Source organism: Primulina huaijiensis, chromosome 3 (assembly GCF_012295235.1).
Source record: "Primulina huaijiensis isolate GDHJ02 chromosome 3, ASM1229523v2, whole genome shotgun sequence".
Classification (NCBI taxonomy): domain Eukaryota; kingdom Viridiplantae; phylum Streptophyta; class Magnoliopsida; order Lamiales; family Gesneriaceae; genus Primulina; species Primulina huaijiensis.
This window is the reverse complement of record NC_133308.1, coordinates 4,305,281-4,323,409: the sequence shown is the minus strand read 5'-3', so window position 1 is coordinate 4,323,409 and position 18,129 is coordinate 4,305,281. Positions and strand designations below refer to the sequence as shown.

General features: G+C 35.1%; 3 protein-coding genes across 4 annotated transcripts; 2 read left to right on the top strand and 1 right to left on the bottom strand.

Moving 5' to 3' along the window:
* The first annotated feature begins 283 nt into the window (after positions 1-283).
* LOC140973211 (uncharacterized) lies at positions 284-1,588 on the top strand. Its single transcript, XM_073435838.1, has one exon. It carries the CDS (start codon positions 459-461, stop codon positions 1,578-1,580), a length of 1,122 nt encoding a protein of 373 aa, XP_073291939.1. The 5' UTR covers positions 284-458; the 3' UTR covers positions 1,581-1,588.
* Positions 1,589-1,744: 156 nt separating this feature from the next.
* LOC140973209 (calcium-dependent protein kinase 2-like) lies at positions 1,745-4,741 on the bottom strand. Its single transcript, XM_073435833.1, has 8 exons — positions 3,842-4,741; positions 3,407-3,550; positions 3,181-3,333; positions 2,953-3,068; positions 2,701-2,868; positions 2,479-2,606; positions 2,252-2,351; positions 1,745-2,165 (listed from the first exon to the last, which is right to left on the bottom strand). The coding sequence occupies exons 1-8, from the start codon at positions 4,500-4,502 to the stop codon at positions 2,061-2,063; spliced, it is 1,575 nt and encodes a 524-aa protein (XP_073291934.1). The 5' UTR covers positions 4,503-4,741; the 3' UTR covers positions 1,745-2,060.
* A 3,152-nt stretch (positions 4,742-7,893) lies between these two features.
* Positions 7,894-17,943, top strand: LOC140973206 (rho GTPase-activating protein 7-like). Of its 2 annotated transcripts, XM_073435830.1 has the most exons (19): positions 7,894-8,148; positions 8,455-8,491; positions 9,904-9,980; positions 10,165-10,235; positions 10,308-10,386; positions 10,511-10,655; positions 10,793-10,912; positions 11,177-11,254; positions 11,992-12,047; positions 12,130-12,199; positions 12,335-12,422; positions 12,551-12,794; positions 13,350-13,571; positions 14,539-14,880; positions 15,887-15,936; positions 16,671-16,731; positions 16,820-16,903; positions 17,181-17,294; positions 17,376-17,943. In XM_073435830.1, exons 1-19 carry the CDS (start codon positions 8,095-8,097, stop codon positions 17,547-17,549), a joined length of 2,166 nt encoding a protein of 721 aa, XP_073291931.1. In that variant the 5' UTR covers positions 7,894-8,094; the 3' UTR covers positions 17,550-17,943. The 2 variants fall into 2 exon arrangements, with proteins under 2 accessions (XP_073291931.1, XP_073291932.1); XM_073435831.1 differs by lacking the exons at positions 7,894-8,148; positions 8,455-8,491 and adding an exon at positions 8,961-9,110.
* The last annotated feature ends 186 nt before the right edge of the window (positions 17,944-18,129 follow it).

Here is an 18,129-nt window from a genome sequence, read left to right as displayed (position 1 = left end):
TAAAGAGGAAAAAAATAATAAGAAACATTTTAACTAAGGGCTGGCCTAAGATTTGTAAATTGATAAAAGTCGAGATGTTTGAATGATTTAGAAATTTTCGATTTATATGTATTTTGTTAACTGAAACTCGTCCCAAACTTAAGACTTTCGTGACAAATTTAAATTTCAATGTATTTTTAGTTAGTTGTAACTTGTCATAGACTTTTACCAACTTGATATCCAGTAAAATTCTTCATTAATTAATATTTTGATAGGTCAAATTGAACTATATATTAAAATGATAACTTTTGGACAACTTTTTAGCTGTGAATGGTTGAGGACACATAGGAGTATCTTTCTACTTCTGTTGTTTAATTCTATCTTTGAATATTAGTTTGATGTCATTGTTAGGCAGCGCTTAAATTCAGGACCGAACAGATTGAACTAGAAACAGAATTTGGAAGCCACTTCTGCACCAAATGGAATCGGAGCCAATGTTTTCTTCCTCGAGTGTCTATGTAACTGCACCTAATACACCAAACCCGATCACCAAAAGTAACAGCTTGGAATTCAGCACTAGTGCTCCGGTTAGCCCCCGAAGGAAGACGGGTGATTCGGGCTCGAATTTTGATGATTTTGAGTTTGAAACTGGCAAGATATTCAGTGGCCGGTTGCAGTTTGAAGAAATTGAGCTGTGTTCAGGCTCTCCACTACATGGTGATCAAGAGGATATTGGATTTGCAGATAAACTGAAAAACCGAAGTCGTGGGGATTCGTTTCCGGCTATAGCGTTTGCCGATGAACTTTTCTTGAATGGCATAGTCATGCCTCTGAAACTTCCTCCAAGACTTCAATATGACAGTGATTCCAACAGTTTCAGCCAAAGGCCGACCTCCCTTGCTTCTTCGCCTAAGTCTCCTAGAATGGCGTGCAGATTCCCATTCGTACGTAAAAATGCTTGGAACGATGGATTTGATCCATTTATGGTGGCTTTGCAGAAAGTAAGGGAAGAAAAAACGGGGAGAAACGGTCAGCACAGGCGATCAAGATCACACTCACCATTCAGAATTGTATCAAAATGCCCAAGTGATCTTGGTAGTCGCAATAAAGATTTTTATAATAAGGAAGATATCTCAACCCATAGATATAGTGGACCATTGGAGTTCAAGGGCTCTGCTTATGCAAGATGGGTTCGAGACCAAACGAGAGAAGCGCTAAATCAACAGGAGCCCACGAGCCCCGGGGAATTTATTTTCGGACAACCAACTACGCCTGTGAAACTCGAGAATTCCAAAGAGAATGTAGCTGGTGGAAATGAGGCCAATGGGGAAACTAAGGTGCAGAAACTGAAAGGATTTTTATCGAGGTATGCATCATTTGGAAGAGAAAAGAGTGGAAATTTGGTAATAAAGAAAGGTACAGAAGCAAAAAAGCCAAGTTATTTCAGTAAGTTGAGCTTTAAATTCAAGCAAAATGGTAATGGGAGTGGAAAGAAGAAGATGCCTTCTGATAATAGCATGGCAGTCGTCGAATACAAGCCTTCAACTTCATTCGCCCTTTGCTTAGGCTACGGAGTTGGAAGCCGGAAAAAGGTGAACTGATGATTTGAATGAATGTTGCAGATTATTTGCAGAACAATGTGATTTCAAGAATCCTGCCTTGTGTTTCTTGATATTACATTCTTCATCAAGCGAATGTATCTGTTTGATTGTAGCTATATTTCCTATGTAAACATTCAAATATTTGTGTATAAGAAGCCTAATACATTATTGAATAAATGCTATAATATTATTCAGAATCATTTCTGTTCGTTGAAGTTCTACAACAGAAGAAACTTTAAAGTACCTCCAAATTTGCCAAGTTAGCGTATAGCTTTCACATGACTGTAATTTTAACAAATGGAAACTAAACTAACCAATCTGACAATCTCTCAGATCACATTTATAGACTTCTATTAGAAGTAGCCTCAAATTAATTACATTTCCCCTCCAAATTTTAGCAGTTATATTATCATCTTTGATTTAAATCATGCCTAATAAATAATTATTACCATCTCCACCTCATGTTAAACTTGTACTAAATTACTCAGGGAAGACACCATCTCTTCGTTTCTTCGGATTCGCTGCTGCATCGGGGTTGCCTTTCTTCATCATGGCAACAAATTCATCATAGTTGATCCGACCATCCTATATATTCAAAAGGGTCTGATCAATCGCTAATTTCGTATATTTTGTCGCAACAAAAACCATACCACGAAGATTCCGATGCTTACATTATCAGCATCAACTTCAGAAATAATTTCCTTTATGTCCTTTCCATCATGCATACCAAACTCTCTGAGTGCCTGTTCGAGTTCTTCTATAGTAATGTACCTTAATTATAAGATGAACAAGATATAAAGACTTCAATCCGTGAACTCCAAAATTATGAACAAATTCCACCTTTAGCGTCATAATATCATGTTTTTTGTTGTCTTTTTTCAAATATATACTTCATTACCCGCTACTATCCTTGTCGAAATATTGGAATGCGGTGTACAGATGCTCTTCTCTGTCCATTCTGTTCATATGCATTGTTGCTGTAATGAATTCTTCATAGTCTATGGTCCCGTTCCCATCAGCATCAGCCTAAATTTGACGAACAAATGACATGAATAAATATTACTATGGTTTATAGAATAATTTACAGAATAAAAATATGTAGTTTGTAGGGGAAATTTACAGCTTCCATCAGCTGTTTAACTTCATATTCGGTTAGCTTTGTCCCTTGTTTGGCCAGTCCTTGCTTTAGTTCTTCGAGAGTTATTGTCCCACTGTTATCCACATCAATCGCTTTAAACATTTCCTTCAATCCCATTATTTCTTCCTCTGAAAGACACCCTGCAATCACCTAGAGATCGATGAAATTCATTATTATTCGTTCAAAATTTAAAAAATATATATTCATCTTCTGTTTATTTGTATTAATTAGTACCCTCAGTGCAACTTTCTTGAATTTGTTCATGGCCCTGAATTGTTTGAGCCTATCAAGGACGGCGTTGTCCAGTGGAGTATCGGGTGCCTCACCATCTTCCTTGATCCATGGATGGTCTTACAACATTAAACACGCAAGAATTTTAACTTCTCATGATCAAGAATTACGTTTACATAAATGTTATGCATCTTGTCATCTAGTTAATTCTGATATTTGTAAATATCTTACTTAGAACTTCAAAGGCTGTGAGTCGTAGCTTGGGATCTGAATTCAGCATCTTTCTGACAAGATCCTTTGCTCCATTAGAAATCGAAGGCCAAGGGTCGCTACTAAAATCAACGTGTCCCCGTAAAATTGCATTGAAGATTCCATTCTCCGACTCTGCAAAGTGATCGATCATCGTAACATTGAGTTAAATGAGATGAGATCCGTTTGACAACTGTATGCAATATACCTGCCCAGAAAGGAGGAACTCCACTGAGAAGGATGTATAGCATAACACCAACACTCCAAATATCAACTTCTGGTCCATATCTTCTCTTCAACACTTCTGGGGCAATATAATATGCACTCCCAACTATGTCTTTACAAACTTCTCCTACAACGTCGTATTGAATGTATTATACATGTGAAATCAAGCTTAGGAGTGTATCATGCATCGACTCCTTTATACAAAGCATGAACTAGCTTTTGTATTTATATTGTGCTTTCATGCTTATGGCTTAATATTAGATTAAGTAGTCGATTAAGTTCATGAATTATTATTGTATATTATTACATGTTTGGTTATGCTAATAATCTTGCATGTGTTGATAAACCTTATTCAATAGTAGTCCAAAAAAACCTTGGAAAATGCTAAGAAATGTGCAGAATTAAGTTGAAATCTAACCCTGTTTATAGAAGACAGATAACCCGAAATCTGTGACCTTGAGCGGCGCATCCTCATCCTTGTTCAATAGCAAAAAATTCTCAGGCTTGAGATCTCTATGTATAACCCCCATTGAATGACAGGTATGCACAGTCTGTACAATAGTCCTCAGCAGCGAAGCGGCGGCAGCTTCCGTGAAATGCCCGTTAGCAATGATGCGATCAAAGAGCTCCCCTCCGGCGCACAGCTCCATGACCAAATGCACGGAATGCTTATCTTCGTACGCGCCTTTCAGCTCCACGATATTGGGTTGCCCCGTCAAATGGTGCATGATTCGAACCTCCCTCCTCACATCCTCGATATCCTCCTTGTTTGCCAGTTTCCTCTTCGCGATCGTCTTGCATGCGAACTTTTCTCCCGTTTGCTTGTGGGTGCAGAGATGGGTCACCCCGAATTGTCCTCGGCCGAGCTCTTTCCCGATGGTGTAGATGGACCGCACGTCTTCCATGGGGCGATTGAGGACCGGGCCGATGGGGGTGGGTTTGGAGGGCTTGGTGGAGTGGTTCGGGGAAGCCCGAGGCGGAGTTGTGGAGGGGATTTGATCAGGAACAGAGGTGGCTGTTGCAGCAGCGGTGGGTTCCGGCGTAGCATCCACGGTGCTCCCGGAGCAACAGTTACCCATTGAATACGTATGTGTGTGTGTATATATATATCTTGTCAACCAGAGGAGGATACGGCGGTGGAGAGGCGGCCGGAGGAAGAGTTTGAAGGGTTTTTTTGAGGGGATGAAACTTGAAAGAGAGGAGATTATATATTAACGAAAGGATGTTTGCATGCATGCAGATCTCAGAGAGAAGCTAAGCTGCCGGAGGAGGCCGGCCAATATGGAGTTGGAGAGATCGTAGGGAAGAAAGATTTGTATGATTCTCTCTCCGTGTTGAAGATATTTTGGAGAAATTCAGAGACATAATTGTGTTTTAGCAATGGTGTGGAAGAATTTCCGGTCGATGAATTTTCAACGTCTGGTTTTCTATATACTTTTGCTGTCATGGCAAAAAGGATAAGAACAATATATAATTAAAACCTGAAAATTTTAATAGGGAATATTAAAAAATTTATATTACTCGCTTATTTTTTATCGATTAATTTATAATTTCGCTCTACTAATTTATAGTTTTATTTCGATTTTAGTTATTTTTTATTTTGAGTGTTGACGTAATTTCGGAAAAATAACGAATATGACACGAAAAATGATGACATGACATCAAAAGTTGTTGATGTGTTTGATGTCACATCAGCACTCCGAAAAAAATGACTAAAATCGAAGCAAAAAAGTAAAGTCGGTGGATTAAGATTGTGAATTAACCATCGATAACATGATCGAATATATAAAAAAAAATGAGTTATAACCAAATGTTCATCTCTCAAATACTACAATATAAAAATTGAAAATAAAATATGTAAGTGTTGTATTTAAATTTATTTCTCGGTCTTGTAGTGGAATGACATTTGAATCGGTAGGTGGATACTCTAATGTTTGGAATTGCCGATAAACATTTTGTATTACTGATGAAACAAATGGGTATTTTGTTATCTAATATTGTTCATTCGTTATTTTGTAAAAATATCTTTTAACGTATATTTCAAATACACTTGAAGATGTTATTTTTTTAAAAAATAGTTGACCAGATCTACTTTAAAATGGAACGTCATTGTTTATAATTTTACAAAACAGAAAAGAGAGATGGTCGACTTGAAGGTGCATTTAAAATTTGTTCATAATTCAAATATTTTGAATTATATAATATCTTACCTACTATATTTAAATATTAATTTTTTGGGATACAATAATTATATTTGTTAGGAGAGCGATCGAACCGTGACTCTTTGACTGTTATACGATTTAAAAAATTTTGAGTTGTACTATTATCATAACTATAACTTTTGATAAAATGACAAATATTTGGTCCTACACTTACATATTCCTAATTCATATTATCAAGGATCTACCAAATCCCACAAAATCAAATATTCATCGACGTATTGGTCTAAGTAAGAAATCTAATTTTGGAGATTATTTCGCAGTCATTGGCATATAGATAAGTCAAAACGTTTGAGAAATCGTTCGAATCAGTATTAATGTATACCTAAACTGATATTTCTCACTATCAAAATAGATGTCTGATTTATTAATTTATATCAATTTCTCATTATTCATAAGTTGAGACTGGATACCATGTGATCTAAATAAAATCTTGTATTCGTATTAACATTAAAAAAATTTATGAGACCGTTTCACGAGTAAATTTTATGAGACGAATCTCCTATTTGGGTCATCCATGAAAATGTATTACTTTTTATACCAAAAGTATTACTTATTATCGTAAACATGAGCATGGTTTACCCATCTCACGAATAAAGATCCGTAAGACCGTCTCACAAGAGACCTACTAATTATGACTTATCCATTACATCGAAAGGATTTACTATGATACATCTAAACAGAAGCTGGAAAAAATGAACACGAGAATTTCAAGACATAATTAAATAAGTGAAATACATGTGTTCGAACTGTTAATTGTTGACGATCGAGTGAACGTCACGAATAAATTTAAGGGATTCATGAACCGATAACGAACCCGCTGCTTGAACCATTTCGGTGTATTATCCCTAGGCCATAATCAGTAGTATTAGGGGCAAAATATACATACAGCAACCCTTGGCTCAATCAGCGGCCTAAGTACGAAGTCTAGGTAAAAGAAAGAAGACAAATGTATTGTTGTACGGAAAATTGGTTAAATAAATTCAATCGATTTTTTTTTTTTTTTATTAAAAAAAAAAAAAACAAATAAAAAAAAATAAAAAAAAAAAAAAAAGATACCTCGGCTCGTTGTTGTACAAGGTACATTGAATTTAGTAAGTTCAACAACATAATTTATAAGAATTATTATTGCCACTCAAAAATTTTATTTATTTTAATTATTTTTTAAATCTTAAAAATTGAGTGTGAGAATAACCCGTGAGGGAAATTGGCCTTCAGTCTCCAGTCGTCGATTTTTTTTGTGTTCAGTCCCTAAGTATTTTTTTAGTACCACATTTCCACATTAAGTGTATCACATTTTGTATGACATAGTACCACAATTTTGTGGGTAGGGAGTTAACCCAAAGAAATATTTTGATTGAAGATTTTTCACCAACTTCCCCTAACCCGTGCATGATTTAGGGATTTTAAATATTTTTCTGAAATACAAACTGATATAAACTTTTAAGAAAATTTCCTTTTTGGAAAACTAATTAATTTCCCGATCTTGGCTTCTCCGTCACTCTGTATCTCGAGTCAGACTCCTGAATCATTTTTTAATCAGTAAATTAATTTTTTAAATTATATATAATAAGAATTTAAAAAACAAATTATATTAATTCTATTTGCTTCTGGGATATATTTATTTATTTATTTATTAGTTCCATTATCTCCTCTTTCTGTTTTTTTAACCGAGTTTGATCTCCTCTCTGGTTCTTTATTTCTATAATAATTTTCAGTAATGGCCAAAAAGTTGGTGAAAAGCAATAAATATATTAATACTAAGGATGAAATTAAGTATCGTTACTGTCTTCAACTACTGATGCATTTACCTGTCCACCTATATGCTCAAAAAAATTATATTTTTGTGTTATAACTTACATTTTTTTTAATTTTTAATCCTGAATTTATATTTTTATTCCAGTAATTTAAAAGTGAATTTTCATTTTGAATCAAATTTTTGATGTTTTAAGTTATATATTTTTCATTTTTTATTGGAAAACACTTAATATTAAAGGAAAAATGTAAAAAAAAAAAACAAATTATAATATTAAAAATGAAAATAATTCATATTACAAGATTAAAAATATAAATTCATTATCAATATGGTGAAATTTTTAAAAAAAATATAAATTATAAAGCAAAAAATATAAATTTTCGTTTATATTTTAATTTATAAACAATAATGGAACATAAACAAAAAAACAAGAAAGAAAAGGACTTGTGGAAAAAAGCAACTCTGGTTGGTTGCTACTGTTGCTTCTTCTATTTTTTTTATTTTTTTTGTTTTTGAAAAAACTTGGTAAAAGAAAAAAAAGAGAGAAAACCCATTTCGGGTTCTTCATCTGTTTCAATTGTGCAGATCTTATCCGATTGTTTTGTTTGAGTTAGATCCGGGTCGATTCAGTGTTGGGATGTCAGCTCAGATGTTAATGCGGACTTGAAAAGGGTAGTGTGGGTGTGGGACGGTGAAATGTCTGCTTCTGTTGCCGCATTTGAGCGACCTCGTATTGGGAACTTGAATACGGTAATAATTCTTTGAGTTATATTTTTGGTTTTAAGATTATCTGAAAAGGGAAGGAAATGAGGGGGCTTGGATGTCGGAAGTTTTTTCTGGTCAAATTTAGTCAAGGAAAATGGTCGATTGAATGTGAATCCTTGAGTTCGACTTTGCACTCTTTTAATTTTTTTTACAGTTGGATGAGAGATTACTGTATCATGTTGCAGTTCATTAACATTTTTGTTTTTTTGTTACGTTTTATTATTCATTAACATTTTTGTTTTTTTGTTACGTTTTATTACTTTAGATTTTGCTGTTCTTGATGATTTGTAGGTATTCAAGAGCGGGCATCTGCTCATATCTTCAAAAGGTTAGAGCTTTCAGGCTTATCGATAATGATTTTGTCATGGTTGCCCACTAATTTGTTTGTAAGCCTGGTTTTTTGTTCTGCGGAATGAACTCCATCTACTTGATCAATGTTTGTGAATTTTCTTCCATGCCTTGGCAATTTAGCTTCGGGTTGGGTATGGGGGAGATTTTGAAATCTTTTAGGGTGCATATGAATGGATTGGTTTGAAGTTATGAATTTCAAATTCCTTGACTTATTTAGCCGGAAGAAATTGAAGTGAATTTAAAATTCAATCTATTTTAATTTACGTTTTTTCAAATTGGGATTGGTTTCAAATACATCCATTTTAGGTGTCATTTGAAATTCATGATTCAAATCTTTTCCGAAATGAAGTTCTTCCATCCATATCAAATCCATCACTCCAAACATAACTTTAGTATAACACTATAACTTTAGTACATCATGTGTGATGTTTGCAATTTTTTTTTGGGGAGACTGCCCCTACCCGGCCATGCTGCCATTCCTGTGTATGATATCATGTCAACATCTTTCCTTTGAGAACGAGTCTGGATGATGACACTTAAAAGTTTCTCATGACGATACTTTCAATGGTAATGGAGTTTTAGGAAACTATCTTTATGTAGGTTTTCTGCTTTTAGTTTGAGTTATATCCTCAGTTTGTCTCAGGACTATAAATTTGCAAGACTTAGAATTTAGACTAATCAGATGATAGCATGCTAAAATAAATGGGTTTAGGCTTTGAAGATCTTAAAATATAGGCAAAGACATGTATTATGGAGTTGTTAACCCTAGCAATGAATGATTACTTGTAATTCTGAACACAGATCATCTTGTGAGTTTTTAAAATTTAGTAGAGGAGGAAGGATAGTTGTGGTGATAAGAGGGCAAGCCTGGTAGGAATAGTATGTCACCCGAATTTGTCTTATCTTCAATGAGAAAGGAGAAGATGGGAAAGCACCAGGCATGGGAAATTACACGAGTGAATAAAAATATTTTAGTTACATATTATATGAATTTGTTGGACTTCTCAGGTTATTTGAGGTTTGTCTCCTTTAAGTGCCATTTGTGCATGGTGGCCAGTTTTGCAGGATGAGGAAAAACGAGCTGCTCAAGGCTTTTGACATCTGCAGTTCACGTCTTTTTGTGTTTTTGATTTGTGATATTCATTCATTTGCAAAATGGGGGGAAATTAATAAAACGCTCATAGCTAAAAGCATGTGTTGATGAATGTGTGAAATGGAAATGTATTATGGCGCACACAAAAAGATTGGACGTACATATGAGTGCATGCAAAAATTGGACCAATTCTTGGCTTTCGTTCCTTATTGTGATTAACTCGAATGTAAAATTATCAGTTTCGTCGGTGTTATTGTCGGTTTTGTGAGTTCACTGACCACTCAAACATTTTGCAGGTTTGGGGTGGAAGTCTTGGAAGAAGAGATGGTTTATTCTCACACGTACCTCTTTGGTTTTCTTCAAGAATGACCCTGTTAGTTCATGAACATCTTTGTTTCCATTTTCTTTAATGTGGCTGTAGATTTGATTCAGTAAATTGCTAGTCATTGCTTTATCTGCACACTGACTTTTCTGGAGCAGTTTCATTTATTTACAATTTGTCAATATGTTATATGATATTGAAATAACTGAATATGACCAACTCCCTCTCCATGTAGAGCACACTTCCACAGCGTGGTGGTGAAGTGAATTTGACTTTGGGCGGCATCGATTTAAATAATTCAGGAAGGTAAATAGTCTCTCTTTTCATGTGGTTTGTCTGTTTTTCTCTTGCAGCTTTCTAATGCTTTCTTGTGTGCAGTGTTGTTGTTAGAGAAGACAAGAAACTCCTTACTGTTTTGTTTCCTGATGGACGTGATGGAAGAGCATTTACTCTCAAGGTGCATAAAGTTTAGCGTGTGTAAAACCCTCTATTGTATTCAAACGGTCTCTTATCTTGGCATTTATATTGTGTTGAACTTATAAAGTAATAAGTTGCCTATGCTTTTTGTTTCAAAACTTTAGGCCGAGACATCAGAGGACTTGTATGATTGGAAGACTGCCCTTGAACATGCTCTTGCACAAGCACCAAGTGCCGCCCTTGTGATGGGACACAATGGGATATTTAGAAGTGACACTAATGATACCATCGAGGGTTCTTTCCACCAATGTGTGTGCATTCATTTTATTTGCTTTTGTGTTCTTCAACTCTTTTGGAATGTTTTCTCATAGATTGTCCATCTGCTCCTAAATTCATCTGGAGGATGTTATATTCTCTGATTCCGTTAGGATTGGCTTTTGATTCAGGGAGAGACAAGCGTCCAGTTAAGTCTTTGGTTGTTGGACGGCCAATTTTGCTTGCATTAGAGGATATTGATGGTGGCCCATCATTTCTTGAAAAAGCACTCCGGTTTCTTGAGAAGTACGGTAAGTTTTTATTATCGTAATTCCCAACTTGTTCAAAACAGTTTCTCATGATTTTTTGAAGCTATACTAGATTAAATATTTGATTTTCATGCCACAGAAGTTTCCAGGACACACAGAAACATTTTGCAGTTCTCTTGTCTGATTTATTATATCTACATTATTATGGGATTAATTGTGAAAAGTGATTTAACTTGGGATATAATATTTGGTTATTTTTACGAAATAGATTTGGGTTTTCTTCACCTTTTTTGATCTGTCAAACAGGAATTAAGATGGAAGGAATTTTGCGCCAGTCTGCAGATGTTGAGGAAGTGGATCGAAGAGTTCAGGAATACGAGCAAGGTCTTTTTTCCATTCAAGTCAATGTGTTAATGAAAATTATTTGTTCTGTTTTGTTTTGTTTTTTTTCTTTTTTGATGTTGTGGTTGCACTGTCTTTTGCTTTGGTTGCGTGCAGTCCACCTATTGCTTAGGCGGTTGGGTTATGTTTCTCTGTTTCCGTATAAGAATTATGTTCCACTAATTTGTAAAAAGGTGTGGGGTGGACACAATTTTCTCACTTTTTTTGTGAAACGTGCCAACGTTTGATCTTGGCCTTTTTTACAACTCATTCCACTTGGTCAACCAACATTGTCCTGTTTCTTGATCTCTTAAATATGGACAGCAGGTAGTCATTTTTTAGTTAGATACTGTTGGCTACCTCTTTTCTCTGTTTATTTTAGATTTTTCTTCATTAACTAACAGGGAGAAGCTCAAACAAAACTTGGCTTAATCAAAATACAGTTCATCTTAGTCGTAAAGACCAACTGGTTAATTATAGGCTGAAATGCCATTACAGAACACAGATCAGATGACTTTAAATACAGTTCTTCTCAGTTGAAGAGGCAATTTTGATAAATATTAAAGAAACGGCATCCATATCTGGATTGGGATGTTTTAAGTTACTACAGATGTATTAGGCAATTTTTTTTTCATACCCTTGCATAGTTGCATTCATCTTTTCCCTCATCACAAATTGAATTTGACTGCTCAGTTACTTGTTGAGGCATGCTTACCAATTTGAAAGCTACTTGACTGTAGGCAAGACTGAATTTGGTGATAATGAGGATCCTCATGTCATTGCTGACTGTGTTAAGGTTTGATTGCTTTCTCTTGGTATTTGTTTTGTATTTTGGATTTATTTTTAACTGATTCTAACAAGGGTGAACTGTTGTTCAGCATGTTCTGCGAGAGCTACCTTCATCCCCTGTTCCTGTCGCCTGTTGTACTGCTCTGTTGGAAGCCTACAGTAAGTTTTGCATAAATTGATTGCTCTATATGTCTGTACAATTTTCCAATCCTTAATTCTTACATTTGCTCAAGAAATGCCTCCGATGTATTGCTGCTCTGAATAATTCAATATATCTTTGGCTGTCTTGAGCAGAAATGGACCCAAAGGAAGCTCGGGTGAATGCAATGCGCTCTGCCGTACAGGAAACATTTCCTGAGCCCAATAGACGCCTCTTACAGAGGTAGCAGAATGCTGCATGTTTATGTTTTGCACACACATGCTCATGAGCAATTGATATGAAGAGAAACTTTATCTTTCTTATAACATGTTTAGGTTTTTTTCCTCGTTCATCTTCATTTCATTTTGTAGGATTCTTAAGATGATGCATAGTATTTCCTCTCATGCCTCTGAGAATCGGATGACTCCGTCTGCAGTTGCCGCTTGTATGGCTCCATTGCTCTTGCGCCCACTGTTAGCCGGTGAATGTGAATTAGAGGATGATTATGATATCAATGGAGATAATTCTTCTCAGCTACTTGCTGCTGCCAATGCTGCTAATAATGCACAAGCAATTATTACAACACTCCTGGAGGAGTTTGATAATATATTTTACGTAAGTTTTTTTTTCTTTTAGTCTGTAAATAAGCAGTTTTCTTGTGTAAGAGGATGCAGTGCCATTATTGTTTCTCGTTTCTGCTCATTTCTCCTCCCATCCTAGTCTTCAAACTTCATTAAGTTTATGATTTCCAGTCATATTACTCTCGTTGTAGCTATTTATTGAAGTTTTTGGAAAATGCTGTCATTATGCACTTTAAGCTAAATGATAGCGAATTATAATCCAATCCCATTAGTAATATGATCTAATATATTTAGTTATTTTGAATGTCTAAATGAATTCCTTTTGCAAACTATTGTTTATTTGAGAGTTTGCTCTCTATGCAAGTCCTTGTTCAAAAACTATACATTAATTATCCAATTATAGATACAAATACTGCAAAAGTTATTTGTTTTGGTTCCATATTCTTTGCTGATTGTTCTTTGGTTTTCCCTTTTAGGGTTAATAACCTGTAATTATAATTGATTGTCCTATTTTTAAGAATAATCCTCTTGGGTGTTAGCTGAGATGTTTTGGGAACATGTATTGTTAGTCACTTTACTTTCCTTCCAGGATGATAATCTGCACAGATGCTCTATATCTGCTGATTCTCAAACTGATAACAGTGGAAGTGAAGGCACAAGTGATGATGACAATCCTGACATAAAAGTAAATGGTTACCATGATGCTGAAAACGAAGTTGACCCTGAAACAGACTATGATCGTGATCGTAAACTGAGTGGGAAATTAAGTGAATGCAGTGGTTCTGCTGCTAGTGATCTTTATGACTGCAAGGTCTGTCTCTGCCCGCCCGCCCCCCAAACCCGCCCCCCAAAACACTCTGCATGCATTCTTACTTGTCTAAAACTAATTTTATCCCCGGTGAATCTTGCGCCATGGATTAATTATGCTCACTTATTTACACCATTTCGCCTATTTTCTGTATGGGCCTCATTGTCTTGGGAAACAATGTAGTGAAATATAAAATATAGAAATGGAACATAACAACATATTGATGGGATACTGTTTCTACCGCTGCTAAATTTTGTAGTATTTATATTATAAGAACAATGACAATAATAACTGAAATAATAGTTAGTGTGATGTTAATACAAGAGGATTGCACATTTACTTGTAGCTTTTAGGCTATCAATTTCATTTCCAAAATGAGGCCCTCATCAAGAAATTGCAGATATAAATATATGACAGGTAGAGTAGAATTCCTATTTCACTTACTGCTACAGATGGTAGTTCAAAATCACTTTGTAAAAGAGCATATAATTTTTTATTTGCATTTCCGACTTTTAAGTAAATTGTGCCCTGTAAGAGTTCTATATATTCTCAATTAACCTCTTGTGGTCATTTCATTTTTCTGAAAAGACCACATTTTCCTAAAATTAAAATAACATTTAAGGTTAAAATTGGCACATGGAGTGGATACTTCATCTGAAGTAAAATAATTTTAAGGTTAAAATTAGTCTAATTTGTTGGGATTTCCATAATCATTTTGTATGACCTCATGTTGCTGTAAAGTTGGATTGATCAGTATCTCTACCCTGCATGCAGATGAATGGGAGTTTATTATACTTGTTTCAGATTAGCAAGTGGTCCTACATTTTTTCACAATCTTGAATACGATTTCTTCATTTTCCCTTTGTTTTTGTTTTTCATCCTGACAATTCCCTGTACGAGTGTACGACAATGATTGGTACCTTTTCCTGACTTGTCGACTAAAGCTGCATTTGGTGTATTTTTATACCAGGCCATCGGAAATGATGATTCAGAAAATGAATCTCCCACGCACAATCATACCTCTAAAAGAAAACCTAATCCAGGATTGGACACTAGAACTCTCAATGATTCTATTTGTTCAGTTAATGAGCCACTAGAAGAACAAAAGAAAGCATGTGACAACATGACGGAGGCTTCTCTAGAAATAATTGGTAATGAGTCTCAGCGATCCATGGGAGAAATTTTGTCATCTATAAATTCAGAGCTAGATCAATCAATTCCTGTTCCAGAACTGTTGGATGAAAAGCCAACACCCAGACTGACTGCTTTGAATTTCAATACCAAGAAATCAACTTTTTGGGGAAGAAAAAATGTGAGCTTTCATGTTAATTTCCCTGGGTGATTAGAATTACTCTATACGAGGAATAATTCAGAACCTAAAAAGCTGAGGGGGTGGAGGGCGGGAAGTTGTTTGTGGAAGTGTGTTAAACTCATGGGAACTAATGAAACCGATTAATAAATGCAAAAGGTGTATATTTTAATTCAGAACAATGCTTGTGGTTACTCTAATCTCAACCTTAAGTTACCTGGTTATGGCTCAAAAATTAAATAGTTTGTCCAATCTTCTTTATGATTGAACCGTGTTGATCCTAACCAAAAAATGTCTTAGTGGTGTAGTCCTCTTTATTTAAATGTATATGGTCATCTGCTGGACAAAACTAGCAGTTACTCGCTAGTCCAGTGACTCCAGTCCATTTTTTCCTTTACATCTGCACATTAACGAGTGCACATTCATAAACAAGTTGATTGATGAACTAGATTGATTGATTCGTTTACTCGCCAGTTTATCATTTGGAGACTAAGCACATTCACCACAACCACCCTGGCACGTATCTTTTCTTCACGGTATCATGAATGATTTGGATTGGAAGCTCTATAATTGTGTGCCTTCTCTATAGAAACCGTATAAATTCACTGTTAACTATAATTTGCTCAAGAACATTTTCGATGAGTTTCTCATCTGTGCTGCTCATGGATGATAATTAATTTATTGAGATTAGCCAAATTATGCATGAAAGATGTGTTCAAATCAATTGCCTCTAGGGTTCTTCTATTGTGTCCCAAAAATGTGGATAATGAACATTAATAATGAATTGAACCTGTTCATACCAAAAGAAGGCAAAATACTGTATTCCATACAATTCTTTTTTAAAAAAGAAAATTACATTCAATGTGAATTGTATTTCTTCCTCGCCTTTTCTGTGATTTTCTTTTGAGTGCATGGTTTTTAATTAGTGTTCTTGTTTTTTTAGCTTTTTGCATGCACTTGATCAAGCTTTTGACCTTTTATTTTAACTTTATTTCTAACTTTTTTGTAGGGGAGAAAAACTCCTTCAACAGAATCAATCGATTCATCCGGGGAGGAAGAGTAAGATTATAAGTGTTCACCTGTTACTCTGCTTTACCAAATCTAGAGTTGCTGTCTTATGTGGAAACCCTATTTCTCCAAGCTTCTTGGAGATTTCCCTTCATGAGAATCTCTCTCTCTTGGACAAATGTTATATTTTTGTTTTTCCATTGGGTAGTAATTAAATTGTAGAGAAGCTAAATCGATAAGTTGCTAGCATAGCTGATTATTATTTTGTATTGTTTAGAAGGATATTATTTGTACCATCTTTGGATCTTTTGTTCCATCATGAGGGTGTTTGTAGCAGAAAGCGGAAGATAAATAATCATGCATGTTAGATTGTCTGAAAGTGCAAGTTTCATGCAGGATTAATTGGAGCTCACCCAAAGGGCTTTTCTATGTTTAACTTTGAATTTATCAGCCTGTTCCTTATAATTGTGCATGAATGTGATATTACCTCTTTGCCATTTTGTGGAAAATCCCAATTCCTTTACCTAACTTTATATATTAAATCTGTTCGTAAGTTACCAAATCTTTTGATAAGACTCAAGAGGTCAGTGATTATATTTTCTGAAAAAGGTTATGAATATTCTTTAGTGTACTCCTTTCCCAATTTTGCTTGGTATCCAAGAAGAGTCCTTGAGGTAGTTATTGATTGATTATCATTGATGCTTTCTTTCCCTTTCCTGTCCTAATGTTATTATTATATTTTCATATTTTCTTGTCATATTGAAGTTCAATGGCTTCATTTATAGGCTTGCCATACAGAGATTGGAGATTGCAAAGAATGATTTACGTCAGAGGATTGCAAAAGAGGTCGTCATTGAAATTTAGGGAGTGTTAATTATATACCATGTTACCGTTCTCTGTTAGCTGATAGTAATTTTCTGTTCATCTTTTTTAGGCAAGAGGAAATGCCATTTTGCAAGCCAGCTTGGAGCGAAGGAAGCAAGCGTTGCATGAACGTCGCCTGGCTCTTGAGCAAGATGTAAGTGCATTTTTAATTTTTAGCTCAATTCTTGGTGTCAAAATGTCTGTTTTGGACTTGCGAAGACTTTTTTAAGACTTGGTCGTGTGGCTGTGTGTTAAACTGGTGAAAGCTGGTCTTGATTAGTTAATTTGAATATTGTGCATTTTTATTTCAATTTTGTGATAAATAGTTCGCTTTTTTGTTCACATTCTTTCATAGACATAATCACCTATTGTTTTCCTATATATGTGCTGTATACATATTAACTTGATGAATTTATGTTACCTATTTATAGGTGGCAAGACTGCAAGAACAGCTGCAAGCTGAGAGAGATTTACGAGCTGCTTTGGAAGTTGGTTTGAGCATGTCTTCTGGGCAGTTTTCTGGATCTCGCAGCATGGATTCTAAGGTCTGTAGCGATTTGTTATGCCTGCAAGTCATCATCTATCCAACCAGGCTTTTAAATGCTGTAATATTGCATCTGATGCAGACAAGGGCTGAGCTTGAGGAGATTGCTCTTGCTGAGGCAGATGTGGCCAGATTGAAGCAGAAAGTTGCTGAACTCCACCATCAGTTAAATCAGCAACGCCAGCATCACTATGGCACTCTTTCTGACACAAGTGATCGCTATCAACGTGCAACCAATACGAGTGCACAGCAGTGAGTGAAAATTCGGCTGTTCTATCTGAACATACTTTGCATTCTTATAATACTTAAAAGATTTCTAGATGCATGCCATGTAAACTTTTTTGCTTATTATACTAGATTGAGAGTTGCGAAAAGTGGACTTTTTTCTTACGACATATTATATCAACACAACAGACAACATTGGCTGATGTACGGTTTGCTTAGCAAATCTTTTGTTTTGATGAAAACTGTTGTAGCGTGCTGTCTTGGCTTTAGCAGATCTTTATATACCTGGGTAGAAAAGTGTGAAGGATTATATTTGAGCTAATATTCATGTTCATGTTATGTGGTTGTGCCATGGATTTTAGCACTTGTTTTAGATGTCTTTTAATGTTAACATGCATGATGTGTATCAACCAAAATACCGTCCAGAAAATTAAAGTTTCAATTATTGAAATGTAGTGTTTCAACTATAAATTTGCGTGAATTTTTTTGTAAATATTTAAAATAAGTTAAGTAGGAGTATTATTTTTTTATATGATCATTTTACTCTCATGGGATTGATTGCTAGTGTTAATAATTTATACAGTTTGTTGTAGTCTTCACTTTTCTCAGTC